General features: G+C 30.6%; 1 protein-coding gene across 2 annotated transcripts; it reads left to right on the forward strand.

Moving 5' to 3' along the window:
• On the forward strand, positions 1–10,517 carry LOC105194269 (cytochrome P450 4c3). 2 transcript variants are annotated; one of them, XM_039446518.1, is made up of 13 exons: positions 1–1,002; positions 2,087–2,209; positions 3,666–3,836; positions 4,695–4,801; positions 4,937–5,027; positions 5,129–5,314; positions 5,719–5,788; positions 5,853–5,979; positions 6,480–6,617; positions 6,685–6,753; positions 8,716–8,878; positions 8,982–9,161; positions 9,338–9,464. In XM_039446518.1, exons 2-13 carry the CDS (start codon positions 2,206–2,208, stop codon positions 9,361–9,363), a joined length of 1,332 nt encoding a protein of 443 aa, XP_039302452.1. In that variant the 5' UTR covers positions 1–1,002; positions 2,087–2,205; the 3' UTR covers positions 9,364–9,464. The 2 variants fall into 2 exon arrangements, with proteins under 2 accessions (XP_039302452.1, XP_011157419.1); XM_011159117.3 differs by lacking the exon at positions 9,338–9,464 and adding an exon at positions 9,509–10,517 and having other exon boundaries at positions 8–1,002.
• The last annotated feature ends 10,081 nt before the right edge of the window (positions 10,518–20,598 follow it).

Below are 20,598 nucleotides of genomic sequence, written 5' to 3' on the forward strand. Positions count from 1 at the left end.
ATAATGTACTATGCAAAGTCAACGAACAATCAAGGAGGTTTATTATAAGATATTGTACCAAATTAAAACTTCTCTTTCTTAAAAGAATTTACGAGGAATTTTCCTTTAAGAAATAATGGAAACGAATATTGCGGAATTACGTTCAAAGAAAGCATGATTTTTGTCTGAAACACTTTGCGATAAAAACAATAAATTTACTTTTATAATTGTGCAGAATGGAAAAATGAGTTTCTATTGGCTAAGAAAAGCACTTTATATGTCGAGTATTTTTTCTTTCTTCACCTTTGCAATAATCTACAGTCTACAATTAAACTTCTAAACATATTACATATTTTTATTATTAAATGCAAACGTGTTATCTTCAAATTTAAAATTAACTATTGTTACATCCGGAAGATTCCATTTCCGATTTCCCTTTTCGCAAATAACAAACATCCTTCGTTTATTATAAAAAAAAAATGAAACAAAGTGAGGAAATTGTCTTTGAAATATATAACTCTCAAATATTACATAAAGAGTGATTGTTAAATATAAATATAAAGGAGAAATCGTGTGAAGACTGGATCGTGAGCAATATTTGCTTATCTTAATACAATAATCTGTAAGAATGAACAAAATCAAGACTTAAAGAAAAAAATACTCAAGTTTTATTTAAGTTTAGCGATAACGAGAGATAAGATTAATTTGAGACGTCGGACAAAAACTATAAAAATTAAAATTTATAACCTTAGCTTTATCTGTCCAAATACACCAAATCTTAGTCTCAGTTCACTTGATCAACTCCACCCTCTTTTCTAAGCTCTATAAAATGTCCAACTTCTTAGCACTTGTTGTTACTTTCTTTCAAGTTCCGACTCGAAGCTGTGCGCGTTATTTTTAAATCGCTTTAAAGTTAGAATCTATGCGCGAGAATTTCAACCACGACTTTTATACGCAAAACCGCCTAGTTTCAAGATCGTTCTCTATCAACAACCTCCAAGAATCATTTCTCTGCTATTATAAGTAAGTTACTCACTCTTTTCTTTTCTTGTTTTTTTTTCAATTTGTCATTCAAGTAGCTAGAAATCGATTGCTAATGAGCAATCACAGACGTTCATGTCTCATCTCGCTCTAAATATTATTATTATTATTTTTATTATTGGTATCAAAATTCCCTCTTTGAATTAATGCAGCAATTTCCATTCAAAATAATTCCCGATTTTTTTCTCTAAATTTTCTTTAAATGCCTACGTAGATATAAAGATGTCCTGTTTTCTATAGTTTGCTCCTTAAACCTGCAAAATGAAATACCCGTGCTTGTTTCCGACTTTCCTTTTCAATACCTCGTTCCTATAGATTTTTTTTACATTTTTTTTCCTTTTATTACCGCTGCAATTTGCAAGTTAAACTAATTTTGTCTCTTCCTGATTAAGTTATACCAAATGTCAAAAATCTATTTTTCTAATTCCAATGAACAATGTTAAACATAGCATTCAACATAGCATTTACAACAATAGAATATGTCAATTAAATTTATTCATAAATTTTATAAAATTCTAAGGTTTTATTATGTATTAAAGTAACAAAATACATGTTAATTTAATTTATAAGGAATTCTAAGCGTCAAATAGTTATTCAGTTAATCCATTTCGTCACCTTCCTCCGGATAAAAAATCACGCTAGGTCCCTGAGTTAAAAAGATTAGATTCTCTGACTCGAATCAGGACCAACGTCCAAACGCTAGGTCCCTGAGTTAAAAAGATTAGATTCTTTGACTCGAATCAGGACCAACGTCCACGATCGCACGACTCTCGAAAGGTATTAAAGCGTGTCATTACACGCTGACCCATATTTCGGAGTCATTGAAGTGCGTTTGGCTTGTATCGCACGTCCTTCTAATTTGGCCACGAGAACAAAAGAGTTTTAGTTGCATTCTTCTCTGCCTTGCTCAAATCTCAGGCATCAATCTCTTTTCGAGAGATAACCTCCTTTCCTTAAGGCTGGATGTAACACTATTATATCATTACTTATATCACTCTTCGTGTATGTAAGTCTTTATTCGTGTTGCAAGTTATTTTCCTATTGTAATACATTTATTGTGTTTTAGTTATTTTGCATTTTGGCCAATAGAAAAAATAATTATCGTCTAACAAAATATATTTTGGAAGTATTAAATTGTAAAGTATTTTCACATGTTGAAAATCCAAAGGAGAAACAGTGTAAAATATGTGTAAGTACAAGAATACAATTTAATTAAGAAATGATGGTACTACTAATACAATAGTACTATTTACAAGGAAAGGGAGAGAGGTGTCCCTCTCCGACTTTAATATGTTGTAGTACAGATGAAAATAAAGGATATGTATTTTTGAAGACCCCTTTGAAGAAAATCGGTTTTCTACTTTCGAAGCATATATCGTCAAAACTATAAGAGATAAAAAAAAATGTTTTAATTAAGAGTTAAATGGCTTGAGAAGTACTTTATAACAATAATAAAAAAATTATTTTTTAATTTTTTTATACTTTCTCCCATCACTTACCTATTTTCTTCAAAATTTTTATTTCTTTTTATAAGCAAAATAAAACTTATTTTATTACAAATTCAACGTTACGACATTCTCATTTTCCAAAAATAATTAAAAACATCACTATACGCATGGTATGCGCACTTGTGCAGTCGTTATGAAGTGGTTTTTAATGATTTTTGGAAAGTGGAAATGTCGCAACATAACTTTCATATACCGTTAAATTTGTAATAAAATAAGCTTTATTTTGCTTATAAAAAAACAAAAATTAAAAAGAAAATAGATAGGTGATGCAAAAATGTTAGAAAAAATTTAAAAAAAAATTTATCACTGTTATAAAGTACTCTTCAAGTTTTAATTAGAATATTTTAATTAGAATATTTTTCTCTATCTTTTATAACTTTGACGATATACGCTTCAAAAGAAAACAACCAATTTTCTTTAAAGGAGTGTATCACACCCTAAAAGTGAGTATTGGCACATATAAAAAAATACATGTCTCTTATTTTTATCTGTACTACAATATATTAAAGGGTCGTTGAAATTGGAGGGAGACATTTCTGCCCCTCTTTTTGTTAGAAACTTATAATGCACTTTGCAATAACAAAACTTATTTAAAATACAGATAGCAAAAATGATTTTGAAAAATATTATTTCTTCAATGACGGGAACATTTATTTCTAATAAGTACTATTTTAAATTGATATTGATGCACAAAATTTAGCTTTTAATAATGTTACTCTGATGAAAAAACCATTAAATGTGTGAGTGCAGAAAATCATTATATTTTTATTCCGATTTTTTTAAAAAACGTATTTTAATGCAAAATTTTTTTATGTTGCATGGTCATCCGATTGATGTATTTTTTATTATTACTATCTTTTTGTTAATTTAAAATATAATTTAATAAGTTTTAGTATAATATAATTTTAAATATAATATAATAAGTTAAGTGGATTACTTAACTTATTATGTTATATTTAAAATTATATAATATATATAAAATTGTTGTGTTTTTCTATTGCATAAAATATGAACAATTACATATGTAAATAAGTGCTGAATACCAATTAATTTATTTTTTATTTCATTTATTTTTTATTTAATTAATATGTAGTTATAGAAAGGAACATAACTATTTAAAAACATTAATTTTTATAGACGTACCTTTGGCTGTAATCTTTGCAATTTTGCTTATGATATTTGTTATTGGATTTAATAAGAAAGAATATTATAAACTAAAAAGAAATTTAAAATTCGCTTTTTCGCTACCTGGTCCATCTATTTTCTCATTGTTTATCAACTCGTTGCAAATTGCTTGCAATTATAAAGGTGAGTAGAAATGTTAATTATAATCTCAAGATAAAATATCAATTTTTAATTTGAGCTTGATACTGCACGCCAAAAATTTGGAAACGCTTGCAATTTTCCGGCATTTTACCAGTAAAAGAAAAACGTAAAGAAATTTTTGATCACTTATTTTACAAGAGCACAAATAGAGATTTATAAATTTGTGTTATTGTTTTGCCGCTACAATGTTTCTAAATTACATAAAATTGCAAATTGATATTTTTTTCAATATTTTTATTTTGAAGCATGGAAGTTTCACATTATCGAATAAAATTCAACTAAAAATATTTTTAAAAACTTTTATAACAATATCAAATTTTTTGTGTAAAAATTTACTTTTTTTAAATTTTACCAATAATTAGTATTAATCAAGTTAAGTTTCAATGAAATGTGAAAATGTTAATTAAATATAAACATTTGTTATATTACTATATAACAAAATTAATTTAAAAAGAAACTAAATTTTTGAAAAATTTTTTATTTTTATTTAATAGGTGGTTTTCTTTAACAATTTTACAATAAATTATTTTTTGGTAATGCCGCATGTGCAGTCGCGTTTCTGAGACATTGAAACTTTTATTTAAAAAAAGTTGTTAAAAAATATTAATTAGAACCAAGTTAAAGCTTCTCAAAGTTGAGTAGTGTTTTCCAGACTAAAAAATGTGTTAACATAATTTTCTGGATTAAACGTATTTAAAGGTTAAATATAAATGTTTCTTATATTACATTTTCAAAATTTAATATAAAAGTTAGAAATATTAAAAAAATTTTCAAAACTAATTTTTCAAAAACATTTTATGCAATTTTGCAAACTATTAATGTAAATATTCAACTTTATAGAATTCATAAACTGTGTAGAAGCAACTACTAAGAAATATGGTAACCTTACTCGTTTCATCTTAGGAACAGATTTATTTGTAGTGCTTACTAAACCTGAAGATTATAAAGTAAGTTTATTGAGAGTTATAATAATATCAAAGACATCAAATTAAAGTAAATGTACAGAAGAAGGGAATCACCTTCTATAATCTTAATCGGTGATTATGTATTTTTCTATGTATTTATTTAAATTACATATGCAGGTCGTGCTTACACATGTAAATGGCAACAACAAAAGTACTGTGACCAAGCCGTGGGAAATATTTCTTGGCGATGGAATTATCAGAACTTCAGGTATTAATTATTTAGTATTATTTAAATAAAATGTAATTATAAAGTTAATGTATTGAAATAATCTCTTGATGAAAACGTTTTCTCACGTTTGGTGTTGATAGGTGCTCCTCATAAGCTTCGACGAAAAATAATACAGCCTCTATTAAATGTCAAACATTCATACGAATGTGTAACATTTTTCGACATTTATAGCAATTATTGTGCGGATAATTTAGAAAAATATGTCGATGGTCCAATGTTTGATCTTAAGTTATACATAGCACGATACTCGTTTAATATATTTTTAGGTAAGAATGCGATGCGTTCGCGCACTTGATAAAAGATATTTTATTTGTAATTTGATTTATAACAAGTTACTTCATATTGTTGTGATCTACAATTACGTTTACGTGTTTCATTAATCGGATTCAGTAACCTTCGTATGATTATAACTATTATAATCTTATATAAACCACATTAAACTTAATTAATTTAATTAAATAATTAAATTAAATTAATTAATTATTAAATTTAAATCCGATTTTGTGATTAAAATTGAATTTATATCACTTTAATTAGCGCATTACAATACATGATTTTATATGAGTAGTTATAACTACAAATTTTATTAAACTTGAGTAATAATGACACGTAAGCGTAGTATATGCTATGCGTGATTAAATATATAAAATTGATAAACGTTAATTCACAGAGACAATATTGGGTATTCAAGGAACAGCACATGAAGGTGAACACGACGAATTATTGTATTCGCAGGAAATGTACGTAACTTTAGCAATACTATATTATAGATATAATCAAATTGACTATCTATAATTATTTCAGATTGTTTAAAGGAGCACATAACAGATTAATAAAACCGTGGCTACAGATAGAATGGATTTTTTCTTTGACTAAAAGTGGAAAACAAATGCGTGTTGCTCAAAACACTGTGCTTGATTTCATTTGTAATGTAAGTTTCTTGTTTATTTGATCTCATACAATTATTAAGTTTGTCACATATCTGAGGAAATATAATATCACATCTTATCTGTACGTATTTAAAGATGTATGTAATATTAAATCTCTATCCGTCCCTTGCTAAACCACAGCATGCTAAGAAAAGTATTTTTTGCAATGCTGAATTCCTTTCACCCAAGAGAGTCTGTAATACATTTATTAAATTATATTGCTAATTAGAACTCAGTATGGGACATATTAGTAATTTTTTTTATATGTTTAATAGTGTTTTGTATATAATAATATTAACATAATTAATATATGTAAGATATGTATTACATACGTTAATATAATTTATAATGCAATAATATATAATCTATAATAATAATAACATGAAATGTATGAATACAATCTACGATTTTCTCTTTAATGCAAATTATTTAAATGACTGCAAATTATTTAAATGACTGTTACTTTTGTCTGTATTATATATGGATGTGCTATTTAATATAGATATCACCACAAAAAACAACAACTGTTTTTCACAATTATTGGACACGTGTGGAGCAAGTATGTGGTAGTATTACGAATAAATTTTGCGAAGTGAGCAACGAAAACTTTATAGACGATATGAGAACTTTTTTATCTGCTGTAAGTTCATGTAAAAGTTTACTGTTTATTATATTAATGTTTAATATTATTAATTAATGTTTTCTAGATTCATAGCACTGTTACAGAAACAACATCCTTTATTACACTAATGCTGGCAATGCATACGGAAATACAAGTTAGTAATTACAGCAAAATGAAAGAAAAAAAAGAGAGAGAAAGAGCCTGTTACACATATAGAAATTTATTTACAACAATAAATTATAAAAAAATATGTCTATAAGTATTTTATTGTACAATACTACGTTTAACCCTTAAACACACAAGTGGGTTTGAGAAGCGTCATATAAAGTTTCGAACGCTTGCTGTGTGAAGACGGATTGAGATAGGGGTCCGGACCAGAAGGTAACAAAAGTTTAAAATCTCTTTTGTTTAATATGATTGATCAATCTTTTTGGTCAACTAGAATTCGAACGACACGGCAGCAAAGTTTTGTTAGGGTCTGTGGAACTAACGTTGTGTGCGAAACTTTTTTGTGAGTAATCTTATATAAAAATACCCGACAAAACACGTTTGAACAGATTCATTCGCGTATATGCTCGTATATGCTCTGTCTAAAATTAAAATATTATATAGTGTTGTAGTGGGGCTTCTACGCTGGGTCCGAAATATATCATAAAACGCATTAATTTTCAATTTTAGACACCTTGAATTAATCAAAAATATCTCATATTTGTCTTGTTAGTATAATTTTTAACAGGAATGATAATGACAATTTTTTAAATACGACTCTTTAGCTTTAAAGCACCGTATTTTAAAACTAAAGAGTCACTGTTCAAAAAGAGCGCTAAAACGCTCAGCAATGTGTGAATGATTAAGGAGACGCTTAGTTCACTCCGACGACGGTGTGGATAACTCGCCTAGCAACCCTCACTTAGCAACGTTGTTTTTTTACAATCCCTCTTTCGATCGATGATTCTCATGGCCGGCGGATCAAATACGATCCTTTTCGTTACTTTCATAGTGAGATTCTTTCTTGCGTGCACGCTATTCTCAAATAGGAAGGGAAATTCTCGTAGTACTACGAAGAAGCTCTTGATACGATTCTTGAGTCAGGTCAGTCGTTCGTCTGAGGACCACATAAGTCCGACAGACATTTTCTTCATCTCATACGTTCGTCTGAAGATAACGATCTTACAGACACATTAAAGTATACAATTGTTCGTTAGAAGAGTTTTAAAATCTTACTAACATTTATCGTTTAAAGAGTTCGTCTGAAGATTAATAATATCTTACAGACATTTTCAACTATTATTTAAATTGTTTTTAAATCATTCAGATAGTTTCCTTTCATTTAACGAAATCTCTATCTCTCATTTTATCTTTTATTTATTGTCTCTGTCTCTCTGTTTCTCATTCGTTGTTTTTGTGTCTTTTATTATTTTTGTTTTTACTTTACATTCCATGTGTCTATCTTTCTTTCCTTCTTTTTAATTTATTGTAAACGTTATGCGAAGAAAGTTAAAGATTGTTCTGTCCTTTTCTTATTCATTATTATTATTATTAAATATTATAATAAAATTTTTATATTGTGATTATTTCTCATCTTTTCCTGCGTTCCATTTCCGAAAAATAGTTATAATATTTATTCGCTTGTTTCTAACAGTCACGCTTAACTTATCTTTGCAATAAAAAACTTTAAACACCGTCCTTTAAAGTTTTTTATTGCAAAGATAAGATTTTTTAAAGGAAAAGTGAATTTTTGAAAAATTTTTTTAATTTTTACCTAATGGTTTTTTTTTATAACTCTACAATAAATCATTTTTGTCAATGCCGTTTGATTAGTCATATTTCCGAGATTCTGAACTTTTATTTGAAGGAAAAAGTTGTTAAAAAATGATTGGTACCAAAGTTATAGATAGCTTCTCAAAGTTGAAGAAGTTTTTCAGACCCAAAAATGTGTTTACGTATTTTACGGGATCAATGTGTTTAAGAGTTAATAGGAGAAAAATTATTTTTAATTATATAACAACCGTTTTTATTTAACTTATTTTTATATTTATTTTAAATAATATTATTTAATTTCATACATTATTGTTTAAATATTTATTTGTTATTGTTTCTACGATTTATTTTCTAGGACAAACTGCGAGAAGAAATATCTGTCACATTGGGTAATAATAAGATTGATGCCCAAAGTCTACTTTGCATGCAGTATTTTTATATGGTTTTTCAGGAGACGTTAAGGCTATTCCCTGTTGCATCTAGTGTTAGTCGGCAACTTACAGGAGATATTAAACTTGGTATTTCATAACACACTCAGTTCATAATAAAAAAAATTTATATAAATTTATAGTTTAATATAATGTTTTATTAAATTACAAAAACAAACTTGACCAATTTCAGAATCGTGTACTTTGCCAGATGGATGTTTCATTATGATACCAACATTTGCAATTCATCGTAATCCTGCCTATTGGTCCAAGCCGTTGGAATTTATCCCCGAACGATTTTCATTGAAAAATTCGTCGAACCGCCATCGTTACACATATATTCCATTTGGCACGGGACTCAGAGACTGCATAGGTAGATATTATGATAAGATATTTATTTAAAAAATTATATATGTTGACAATTTTTTGATAAAATCATGTCAAAGTATACATGTCCAAAGTAATCTGTAAGTATCTATCACATTATATTATTCAACTTGTATCATATTCATCTTGTATTGAAGTTCATGATTTTCATTTTTTTTCCAGCAATTCGTAATGCGCCCCAAAATTAATTTTACATCACTTTCACGCTAAACAAATTAAATAAACAAAATTGTTATAATATACGAATATGCAGCATGCATATTTCGATAAATATTAAGACTTTTCTTAATTATGGATTTATTATTTCTCCTTTCACATTTTCTTTTTTTTTAGGTCAAAAATACGCATTTCTATCTGTTGCGACTATAATAGTAAATTTGGTGCGACGGTTTCGATTTTCAACAACTATCAGAAACGTAGCTGACGTTAAACTAACAAGCGATATTATATTACGGAGCCAAGGTGTTAAATGGTCTATAACTCACGTATGAGATATAGACCATTTAACACCTTGGGAACGATATGCAATAACTAATTGGTAAATGTTAATTACAACATAATTATTCTTTTATAGTTTATTAATATTCTGTCAATTCTACTGTCTGTGAAATATTGATTGCGTTTATGCATATCTGTGGTAGTCTGATACACACTGATACAGTTTAAATTATTTATAAAAACGATAATACTTTTCAAATCCAAATACCATATGTAAGATATCAATAACGATAAATTATAAACAAAAATGTAACACAGTAACAATTTCCCAATGAAGTATGTCTGTGGTATTACGCTCGATTTCAATCAACCTAAATCAATAGGATAAATCTTATAAATTTGCATACTAAGTACTTGACTTATTAACTGGATGAGAGAACGTTAAATATATTATTTGCTTTGATTATTTGAGATTTGCATTTAACAAATAATGCGACAAATAGTATGTATTTCAGGGCTTGGTATTATAATTCGTAACTACGTCGCCATCGCAAATATTATAAATTGGATGTGTAATTAATTCATTGATCGAGTAGAAAGGGAGAAATAGAAAGAGAAATTGACAAAGTTTTGTAATTTCTATAATAGAAAAAAAAGATAATTAATATTTGAATATAGTTACATGAAATATTTTACAATTCACGAAATTTATATATGTAAGTTACGTTTAAGATTAAGCTCATAAGTTGTGTCTCAAAGAAATCCATGTAATCGATTAATTAAATTGTTCGTATCTATTTGTCCGATCGAAGATGGCAGCACTTTTTGGAATAGTTTAAAAAATATTTGTTATGTGCTAGGTTTCAAATGTAATTATGAAAAAATAATTAACTTGTTTTAGTTATTTTATTATATTATATGTATTATACAATTCTGATTAAAGTGATATAAAATTTATGAATTATAAATTTTTCATATTTTTATATACAGTTAATCGACAAATCCACAATCTTTTCAATGAAAAAGCTAATGCTTAATATCTTAATGTGTCTCTAATGTACTAAAATAAAATATAAGTTTATTTTATTTGAAATTGAATAGATAAATTGTTCACGTTCTATATTAGGAGAATTTAAGCTTTCCTGTAGTTGGTAAATGCACTAGAATGTACGTCTGAACAAGAACTTATCGAACTGGGGTAAGTTTTGAATAGCCAGAATTACGTATACTAAAATATTAATTTTGTTAAAAATATAATAATTGAATTATTGAAAAGCAATACACATTTAAAATATAATTTTTAATACACAAAATAATTTTATTGCGACTTAGAATTATTATTACTTATTATTGACCACTTAGTAAACTACATCTACATACATTGTCGATATTGTCTCTAATGATAAGTCATATATGTTTCCTAATATTTCATTTGTTGATAATGTAATGATACACAAATTGTTATAATTTCTCTTACGCGATCACGAATATTTATAGCAGAATTCGTTTTTAAGTAATGATTCGAGTGTCGTCATCAAATCATTTTTTAGTCACGTGCCTCTTAAAGTACATTTAAAACAATGTAAGACAAAAAAGTAAATAAATAAAGAGACAATCAATAATATAAAACGAGAAATTTTCGTAAATATTTCTGATTCTTTATACGTAAATTTTTTGTTAATTTTTTTCACAGATTTATGTTAAAATGAAAAAGCTAAGGCTATGGATATATGTATTAACTTACATAGAGATGTATAATATTAAACCATAAAGGAAGGTTGTCAATATTAACGTACTATTTCGGTTTTATAGTAGATTATATTTCTTATACAAAATATAACAATAGGACTTTGAATATATAAACACAAACTAAAAATTTTATTAAGCGATATAACAGTTTTTGTAATATTATTTTTCATTTTTCAATAATTAATGTTTTTATAACATAAGTAAAAATGAGCGTCTGAAAAATTCTATCGAAAAACTGACATAGCAGGTAGTAATGTCAAAAATCTGAAAAAATTCATTAAACATCTGTCAACATTGTAGTTGAAGATTTCATAGTTATTTTTACTAACATTGTTTAGTAATTATTTTAGTTTTAATAAACAAATTTTGTCTGTCGTCTGGTTTTCCATTTTTTGATAAAAACTATGGCTCTGAGGCAACGAATCTCTTTTATTATCTTTTTTTTTTTTAGAAAAAGTGATCAGACAGATAGATTTACTGATTTTACAATTACAAGCAGATGTTACTTTTTGCCGGATGTCTCAGATCGTATTGTATGTTTAAATCACATTATGAGAAAAATAAAAAAGGAAAAAAAATATAACTGTTTTAGAAAGTTACAAATAAATAAATGTAAAATGATCTAATATCAGCATTAGTAATAATAATAAAGCTTTGAAATTGCTTTAATTAAATGTTTAATTAATATAATCAAATATTTATAGTAATAATTTTTAGTAATTACATTAATAATAATCAAACATAATAGTAACCAATCGATCCACTTATTATTATTTAAACTATGCAATTTGCATAAAATTTTCTGTATATGTATATATAGATTTTTATTTTTTTATTTAATTATCTAAGCAGATCGCGTTTCTTGATACGGTGCAATGTTTAGTTTCTATAAAATAAGGAACCGTCGCTTTAGGAGATCTATATAAGTAGCGACCTTCTTTTACTCGTTTTTTACTATTTTCTATTTCAATTGCTGATTAAGAGAACTTGTTTTTGCGTTTAAGATTAACCAATGTGTTAAAAATTAATCAAATAGAATAATGGCACCTAAATACGTTAATTATAAGAAAGTTCATGCTCAACCAACAAAGTTTCTCCAGATTACCGATAATCTATTTCCAACTTTATTAATCTCGCAATAGCGACGAACTTATTATAGTTTAGTTAATATCTGAATAGTGTGCGCTTTCTCATTTACGAATCATTACTGTTAAAAGTTCATCAAAGGCCTTGCTTAATATTTCTCGTGACATACGGACAAATTAAAATATAACGGAAAGAGTAACGAACAATCTCCGCGCTTGACCATGTTTTATACATTTCTTTATATCATTCTACATTTTTATTAAAATAGTGTAATTACTGTAATTGAAACGTTTATTACACACCGTGTGAAATTTAACCAATATTTCAACGCATTCTTACCAAATGCGAAGAATATGAAGATTAGAGAGCTTAGATGTAATCTGCAAAAATTCTTCCTGAAAAAATACACGAAGGGAATTTTAAACCAGCCAACACACCAGTCCGTCTAATTTCTTGAATAAATCGAGAAATAAAACGTCACGCCTAGCGAATAAAAATTCAGATTTGCCTACTTTATCTGATTACTTATTTCCTTATCCCATTAGAAAAATCGCTACGAATGGACCGAGTTAAAGGAATATAAAGTGGAATCTTATAACGGAAGCGAGTCTGCATAATGAGAAATAAAAAGCTTCTAGCTGCTACGAAGAAGCGTCGGGAAATCTGATTTGCCCTATCTCTTCCTGAGGAAATTGTAAAATGATTTCGAGTGTGCCATGTACTGACCAGTCACAATTTTATGTTTTTTTCAAGCAAAATCAATGCGACCCGAGTCTTCAACGACTGGACAACGGCCAGATCTTGATTTCGCTTCGAGTAGTACGGTGAATGCAGCTCGATTTTACACACCGCAAATTCGCCAAAGCTTTTACTTACGACGGAGCAAAAACTGCCGGACTGCCGTCAAAGTGATCAACAGTGGGTTTCTAAAAGAAAGTCGCGATACGAATAAAATCCGATCCTGAATTCCTCGCGCGAGTAAAATGTATATACGATAAAATGATAATCCTTTCTCGTTTGACGACGCGATAAATTCCCGCATGAAATTTAAGGTTTGTCAAGAGCTACGTCGTCGAGCCTGAAGTACGTGGTTCTAGACCGAGCTATAGTACCATGAGTCCTTGGAAACAGCCTTGGTATAATAAGAAACTCGAGGCTGAGTAATGTCCAGTTATATTTCTTGGACTTCACGACGGAGCCGAAACTCTTTTAACCTATCTCTCTTCTCTTCTCGACTTCCTCCCTTTTTCTCTTGGGACAACTCGAGTGTTTCAGAACACTCTTATGACGCTTGATGAATTGTTGGATTCTCAAATTATAGATAATTATGAATTAAATTACTTAATCTTTTAAGAAAATTTATTTTGATTAATATAATAAATACTGATATAATTGTTAAGAAGAATATTTAAAAAGAAGAAATTTTTCCGCGGATATATATTGATATTTACTTAGCTACGCTGAAAAAGAGTTTAGGAATAATAATCAAGCTTTAATAAAATAATTTTAATTAAATGTTCGCTGATATGTCCATACATTTATTAATATTTAATAACCATTTAGTAATCGTTTAGTAATCAATTGGTTACTATTATGTTCGATTATTATTAATGTAATTACTAAAAATTATTACTATAAATATTTGATTATATTAATTAAACATTTAATTAAAGCAATTTCAAAGCTTGATTATTATTACTGAGCTCTTTTTTTAATGTAAAAGAAACTAATTTAAAGTATCTTCGTAAACATTTTTCTGTCAGTTTCGTGAAGTTCTAAAAATCTTACATCAGTTAATTAAAAATATTATAAACTTACGCTTTTCTTAAAAATTTTATCCTGAAGTGTAACTTTGTGTTTTTTTAGAAATAAAAAAAAACACATTTTTCCAAGATTTTTTAAAATAAAAATTAATTGGCTTCACTTTTTACTACCTTTAAAGAACTAGTTCTAATTAGTTTTAAAAAGCTATCGTTGCGCTATCTTTGCGTACATATAATCTCTAATATTTGCATATTCAAGTATAGAAAAAATAATTTATCTCGCACATATATGCGGACATAGGGGGGAAAAAAAAGGTGAAATCATCGGTATCTGATCGTGAGCGAAAATATAAATGAAGAAAATATATACATAGGGATATTTTCCATGGAATATATGCGCTATATTATGATATTGCGACATCGAAGAAGAGATATCGCGCGCGGCACACCCAGACCATTTGGGCGACGGAAGATATCCAAATGTTGGTCCCTCTAGGGACCTCATTTTACAAATGTAGGATTGCGTAAAACCCAAAGCTTTTCCCTTCGTATTTCGGTCTCTTCGAGAATGCACAGCGATTGGAAAAATCCGTAAATCCTGTTTATCCTAGAACTAACGTAACACACGAAAATAGTGGTGCGCATGTCCGTGAATTAATTAAATAGCGCGTATCATTCTTTGTATTTGTGTAATCAATTGCTACTCAGTATCCTGTTTCAACATCGATAAGCTCTCTGTTTGTTTGTCACGGTGGCAATAATAGCGTTAATTTTATCTATTTAGCTGACATTCCTCCCATGAAAAACAATTCCTTTCTTATTTCATTGCTTTTAAATTATCGAATTACAATACATCGATCCACTGTGGGATTAATTTCCTTTGTTGTGCTTGGTTCAGGAATGCCTGGCCTAATTTTCCCCTTTGTTTTAGCAATCCTTTCGCGGCCGTATTAATTCGCATCCGAGCCGAGCGACGCTTTAGCAGAACCGCAGTACTCTTCACATTTTCGAGGCTTCCGACGTAGACCGCGACGCGCAGAGTCGTGCTGTAATTCAACCAAAGTTCCCTAATTAATCAGGTCCCAATTAGTTCGTGTAACGAAGGTCCGACGGTTATAGCGATGGAGGAGCACAGTGCCGAGCACGAGCGGATGCACGGAGTCGAGGAAAGAAAGAGAAACGTGGGAGAACAGAGAGTCACGTCGAAGTCAATCGACGGGCGGGTTGCCCGATTTCCCTCGAAATTACGTTCCGTGTCCCAATTCCACACGTGCGCGAAAGTGACGATGACGAACAAGAGAAGAAAGCTTTGTTTCCTTGCCATTACCGAAGTTCCAATATCCCTCTGTGAATTGACAAATACAGCTGCAAACGAATCAATCATTATGCAAATATCGCGCGATCACGCTGATATCGGCACGCGTGAAAAATCCGCTCTGTTTTGCTTCGCAGAGGAAAAAAAAAAGACAGTAGACGTAGAAAACAGTTGTAAGTGAGAAACGCGAAATGTCTCTCATACGTTATCGTCGTATGTCATTCTGTTTATACCGCGCGCCTTACAATCACGAATCGAACCAACTGCAACGATTTATATAAGTCAGAATTTTTAACTGCTGCGCTTGTCAGTGAACGTTACGTGGAAACATTGCTTCGTGACATTTTCCAGCCACCAGACCGTCATGAGAAATAGCACGGATGCAGCAGAAAATGCTGCAGTTGTTACAAAACTTATGGCTTTATCATTTTATTGTTACTCTCCTGCGCGGGAGATAGTTTTATTGTTCCGAAACAAACGTAATAGGGTAGATCAAAAAATTGCATGAGAGAGAAGTGGCTCTAGTTGCCTCGCGTGTCTCTCTATTTTTCGTCCGCGATCCATTTGCGTGTCCTCGCCGGCTTAAAGTTAAATCTCGAATTTTGGGGATGCACGCTCCGAGCACGTCAGACATATTCTGCGACATATCTGATAATTTGTATGCGTGGGAATGTGCGCCAAGTCGTGCGGGTAGGATAAGGCAGATGGACCAACTACGACGTGCATCCGCACGTACGCGTGTACGTACACACACTCCCCCGTACATCCAATACCATCGGGATGCTATATTGAAAATCTCACCTAACATGACATACCTTCGCACTTTGTATGTTCTTTCCTATTGTAGTGCGCGAATGTGGTTCCGACGGCTTCGAATAATTTTTCTAAAAACGTCTACTGGGCTCCGAAATAATTCTCCGAAACGTTTCCCTTCAAATTCCGCGTACTTGCGAGAGATGATTTCTGTAGTTGTATGCGCTTGTATGCGCGTGTATGCGCGGGTTCACGTGTGGGTGTGCACTGCATAGAAACGATTGCCCAACATTTCCGTTTTTGGGCGCTTATCGACAATCGTCTTTATTACGTATCCGTTATCTGCCCACGCGCAATTTACCGTGGAACATACACGGAATTATTTTCGGTTTCAAGATATTGTTGCTTCCCCTTCGAGACAGGACGGAACGAGATCTTATTCGATAACGATTTTTCTGCCAGTCACACTGAACTTTGTTTTATCGAAGCTCAACCTTCCGACAAGAGCTATCGAGAAACGATTATTATCCCGACGTATAATGACATTATTATCTTCTTATTAAAGTCTCATTTTAATAACAGCGTGCCTTTTGCATGGAAAAGAGTTCGAAGAGAGTCTTAGAAAATATTCAAATCGATTTTTAATCATAACACTATTTTATAACAAAATAATATATTTAAAAATAAATTATTTTTAATTGTAATTATATTGAAAGTACATTTATATCTTGTATCTGCGTTCACGCGCAATTCTTTATTTACACGTTTATTAAAGCTTATTTAAACAATGTACTTTATTAGTAATATTAACACATTGACTTGTTATATGAAACTTGTTAAGCGAATAATTTTCAATCTTGCGTTATCATTTTTTTTTCTTCTTACCGGAAATAAAATACTTGGACTGATAACAACCTTTATTTAAAAGCTCGAGCACGGAAGTTCGATAGAAGTCAGAACTTTCTTATCGAGATAAAATTTATTCAATCTCGAGAGCACTCGAGGAGTTATCGATCCGTCGCATTCATCGGGTAGCAATTGTTTATTTTGCTAGCCGGGAAGAAGTGATGGTTGGAGCAAGATCTCGAAAGTTAACCAGCTGCTTTAGTTAATGGATAAAATTTTCCATAAAATTTCAATAGCGTGCAAAAAAGTTTGTCCCTAATTATGAAATAATCAATTGAATATAAAACTTGTATTTTGGCTTATCAAACCTACTTTCAATCACCTACTTTCAATGATGATTTTTTTATTAAATATTTTTATAAATTAAAACTGACGTAAGACTTCTATGATTTTGAGAATTTTTGCATGTGTAAAGATGGAAGAAATCACCGAATAAAAAAGAGATCAGAGTTACAGAGATAAAAAAAGAATTATGGACATAAGCTAGAATAAGTATCAAGAAAAAAATTTGATAAATCAGTATAAAATATTTTACAATTTTTTGTAAGTAAAGTGTTCCTCGCAGTCCTACATTAGAAGTTTGCACGTGATATTATTTTAATTATTTATGGAATGTTATGATTATAATTGAAGCTGCAGAGAACTTTAACAATTTTCACAAACTCATTGCAGCGTAGGATACGTTTATCTCATTATTTAATTGCTTCTATGGAAGTTCCCGCGCATGTTACGTTGTAACAGCGACTGCTTGAGATTGCTTACATTCTGAGGCGACTTTACTCCGCGTAATGTTCACTTCGGATTCAGTACCTTTCCGGCCAATCCGACCTCGACCCTGCTTCAATAACGCAGAATTTAAAACTCTGGAATCGATTCAAACCGTAAATTTATCGATGCAGTTCCGCGTTTTAGTTCGATTCACACGATTAAGTTCTTTTGGATCTTCAATATATCCGGAACGATGTAAGCGAACAGGTATTCGTCACTTTTCTCGTGCTCGTTATGAAATATATACTATGCAACGTATTTGTGCCCTCGCATAATTTAACAGTGGCGGGAAATAGAAAAAAATAGTTGAAATAGAAAGTAATAATAGAAATATTTATTTAAAGAATATATCTATAAAAGTACTGTTTAGAATAAATATTTTGTGTAGTGTATAAAAAAGATAATATAAGTCTATTTCTAGTAAGTCGCGAAAAACTTTTCAGCCACGGCAGAAATTGAAACCAAATTTCGAAATAAATAACAATTATTAAACTTTTTGTACATGAAAATAATTTGCACTGCTGCAATATCGATAATATATTATCAATAGGAATAGAAACTAAGCACATACTTGACACTTTCATAATTCGTATTTTGAGAAATAAATTGTAGTTAATAAAAAATTAAAAATACAAGGATAAAATGATATAAATAAATAAATAATTTATTTATTATTCCTCTTTTTTCTGCTTTTTTGTATTTCTTACAATCAAATGAATCGTGATGGACAAATTTGAGAAACTGATCTAAACTAATTGTGCACAAATCCATTACCTGCTTTTTTTCCAGCTGATTAAGAATCACAAATGTATGTTTATTATAAAACAAATATACATATAGGCAACTAATCATTATTACTTCGAAATATTTTGTTAAATTATTTGCTGTCTAACGAGCAATTTTCGTTACAGCTATCTAGACATGAAGTCGAAATGAAGATAATACGAAAAACATTATTTTCGAGTATCCTTAAAAGAATATAGCTGAAACAAAAAGTTAGCCGCGATATTACTGTGAAAAGAACTGCCGCAGAACGTTCATTATGTGAGCCGAGCTAAAAACGGCAAAATGAAATTTCTACATTATTTCACGCCGTAACTTTTATCGGAGAGTTTAAAGCTTAAACTACAGCTTTGCGAATTCCTTCCTCGATATAACTCAGGAGCGCGCTCAATATGAGAAGGAACTGAACGGCACTGAACGGCCTTTCATCGGCGTCCGAATCGTAATTTATTAATCATCGGTCATTCAACATTTTTAGTGCGAATGAGTGAATGACTTATTATTAGTTCACTTTGAAATATCGTCAAACTTAGTCGAAGTGTCTCACGCTCGCGCTTTCAGCGTGTTCCTCGCCGAGATGCGCGATTTAAAAACCCGTGTTCGACTCACCGGAAATTTATAGGCGCCAAGCTCACCTCACAAAGAGCGATCTCGTCGCCGGCGCGCGGCGCCTGGCTAGAAATCCCAACCCGCTTCCTCATCCCTTATTCACCTGCGGTCGAGCGTACTCTTTCTCGAGGGGTTGAGGCGTGTATAGCCACGAGGGGGTAGTTCCCCGGAATATCGCACGAACGACCGTGGCACCTAGAAAAGCGGGGATAGCGGGCATGCTTATTACGTGCGCTGGAAGCAAATGAGAAGCTATCGCTGCACCTCCAAATCGGATTCTCATTAAAGTCCTGGTTTCAGCGGAAATCGCGTTTTATTGGATCTTTGATTGACGAGATTACTGCTGAAACGCAAGCGCCGATACCAAACGCGGTCTAATCGCCCGATCACAATGAACCTTTCTGCCGACGTACCTTTATCCTACGCTCAAATAGCTTTCCTTTTTTTTTTATTAAATTAAGGCAGTTTCTGATCGATATGACTTCGCTAACATTTTGAAAAGATACAAATAAACTATTCGAAAATAAAGATTTATATTTTATATTAAATTTTATTCCAAATTTCTATTAAAATTTTATCAATATTTCCGCAATTTATCTTTCCTAAAAGTTTTGACATTTGATTTATGAAGCGCTTAAAAACAATGCAATTCGATAAAATAATAACGTCGGTATTAGCAATTGCCATTCAGTTGAGTAAGTAATCACCTTCCATCGCCAAGCAACGAGTTAAATTACCTTCCTCGCCGCAATGCGCCATTATTTTGCTGGGATAGTAAAAATTAATCGGCTTAGGCATCGAGTTGCGCTACGAAAAACGAGCAATGAGCGAGGCACTTGTCTTCATAAGCAAATTAACTCTCTAACTCTACTCTGCTCGAATTAGCTCCAAATACTTCCATTTATTACGCACCGAAACTACACTCGACTATGTTCCAGTCTCGTAAACCCCCGGATACTTCAAACTTGTTACGTTGAAACAGGAATTCTGAAGATTGAAAGTCCGCTTTAACACGCAGTTATCGGAAATGTCTTACTTCATCGATTTTTATTGTGTAGCGAATTCGTGCTTTGGATGTTGGATTTTGACGATGAGAAACGAAATCGATAAAATCAGTTTGCATACCGATTATACATGCTTTGCATACCGATTATATTCATAATGATAATCCGCAAATGAAGGCAAAATATTGGGTAATAAGTAATACAGCCGCTTTTTATCGTGAATTTGTGCATCGAATCTCGGATTTTGAA

The sequence above is a fragment of the Solenopsis invicta genome, chromosome 3 (assembly GCF_016802725.1).
Source record: "Solenopsis invicta isolate M01_SB chromosome 3, UNIL_Sinv_3.0, whole genome shotgun sequence".
In the NCBI taxonomy this organism is placed as follows: Eukaryota; Metazoa; Arthropoda; class Insecta; order Hymenoptera; family Formicidae; genus Solenopsis; species Solenopsis invicta.

Coding starts and splice junctions, on each gene's coding strand:
- LOC105194269 (XM_011159117.3), top strand. Junction 4,802..4,936: donor CTAAACCTGAAGATTATAAA/GTAAGTTTATTG, acceptor TTACATATGCAG/GTCGTGCTTACACATGTAAA. Junction 8,879..8,981: donor TACAGGAGATATTAAACTTG/GTATTTCATAAC, acceptor GACCAATTTCAG/AATCGTGTACTTTGCCAGAT.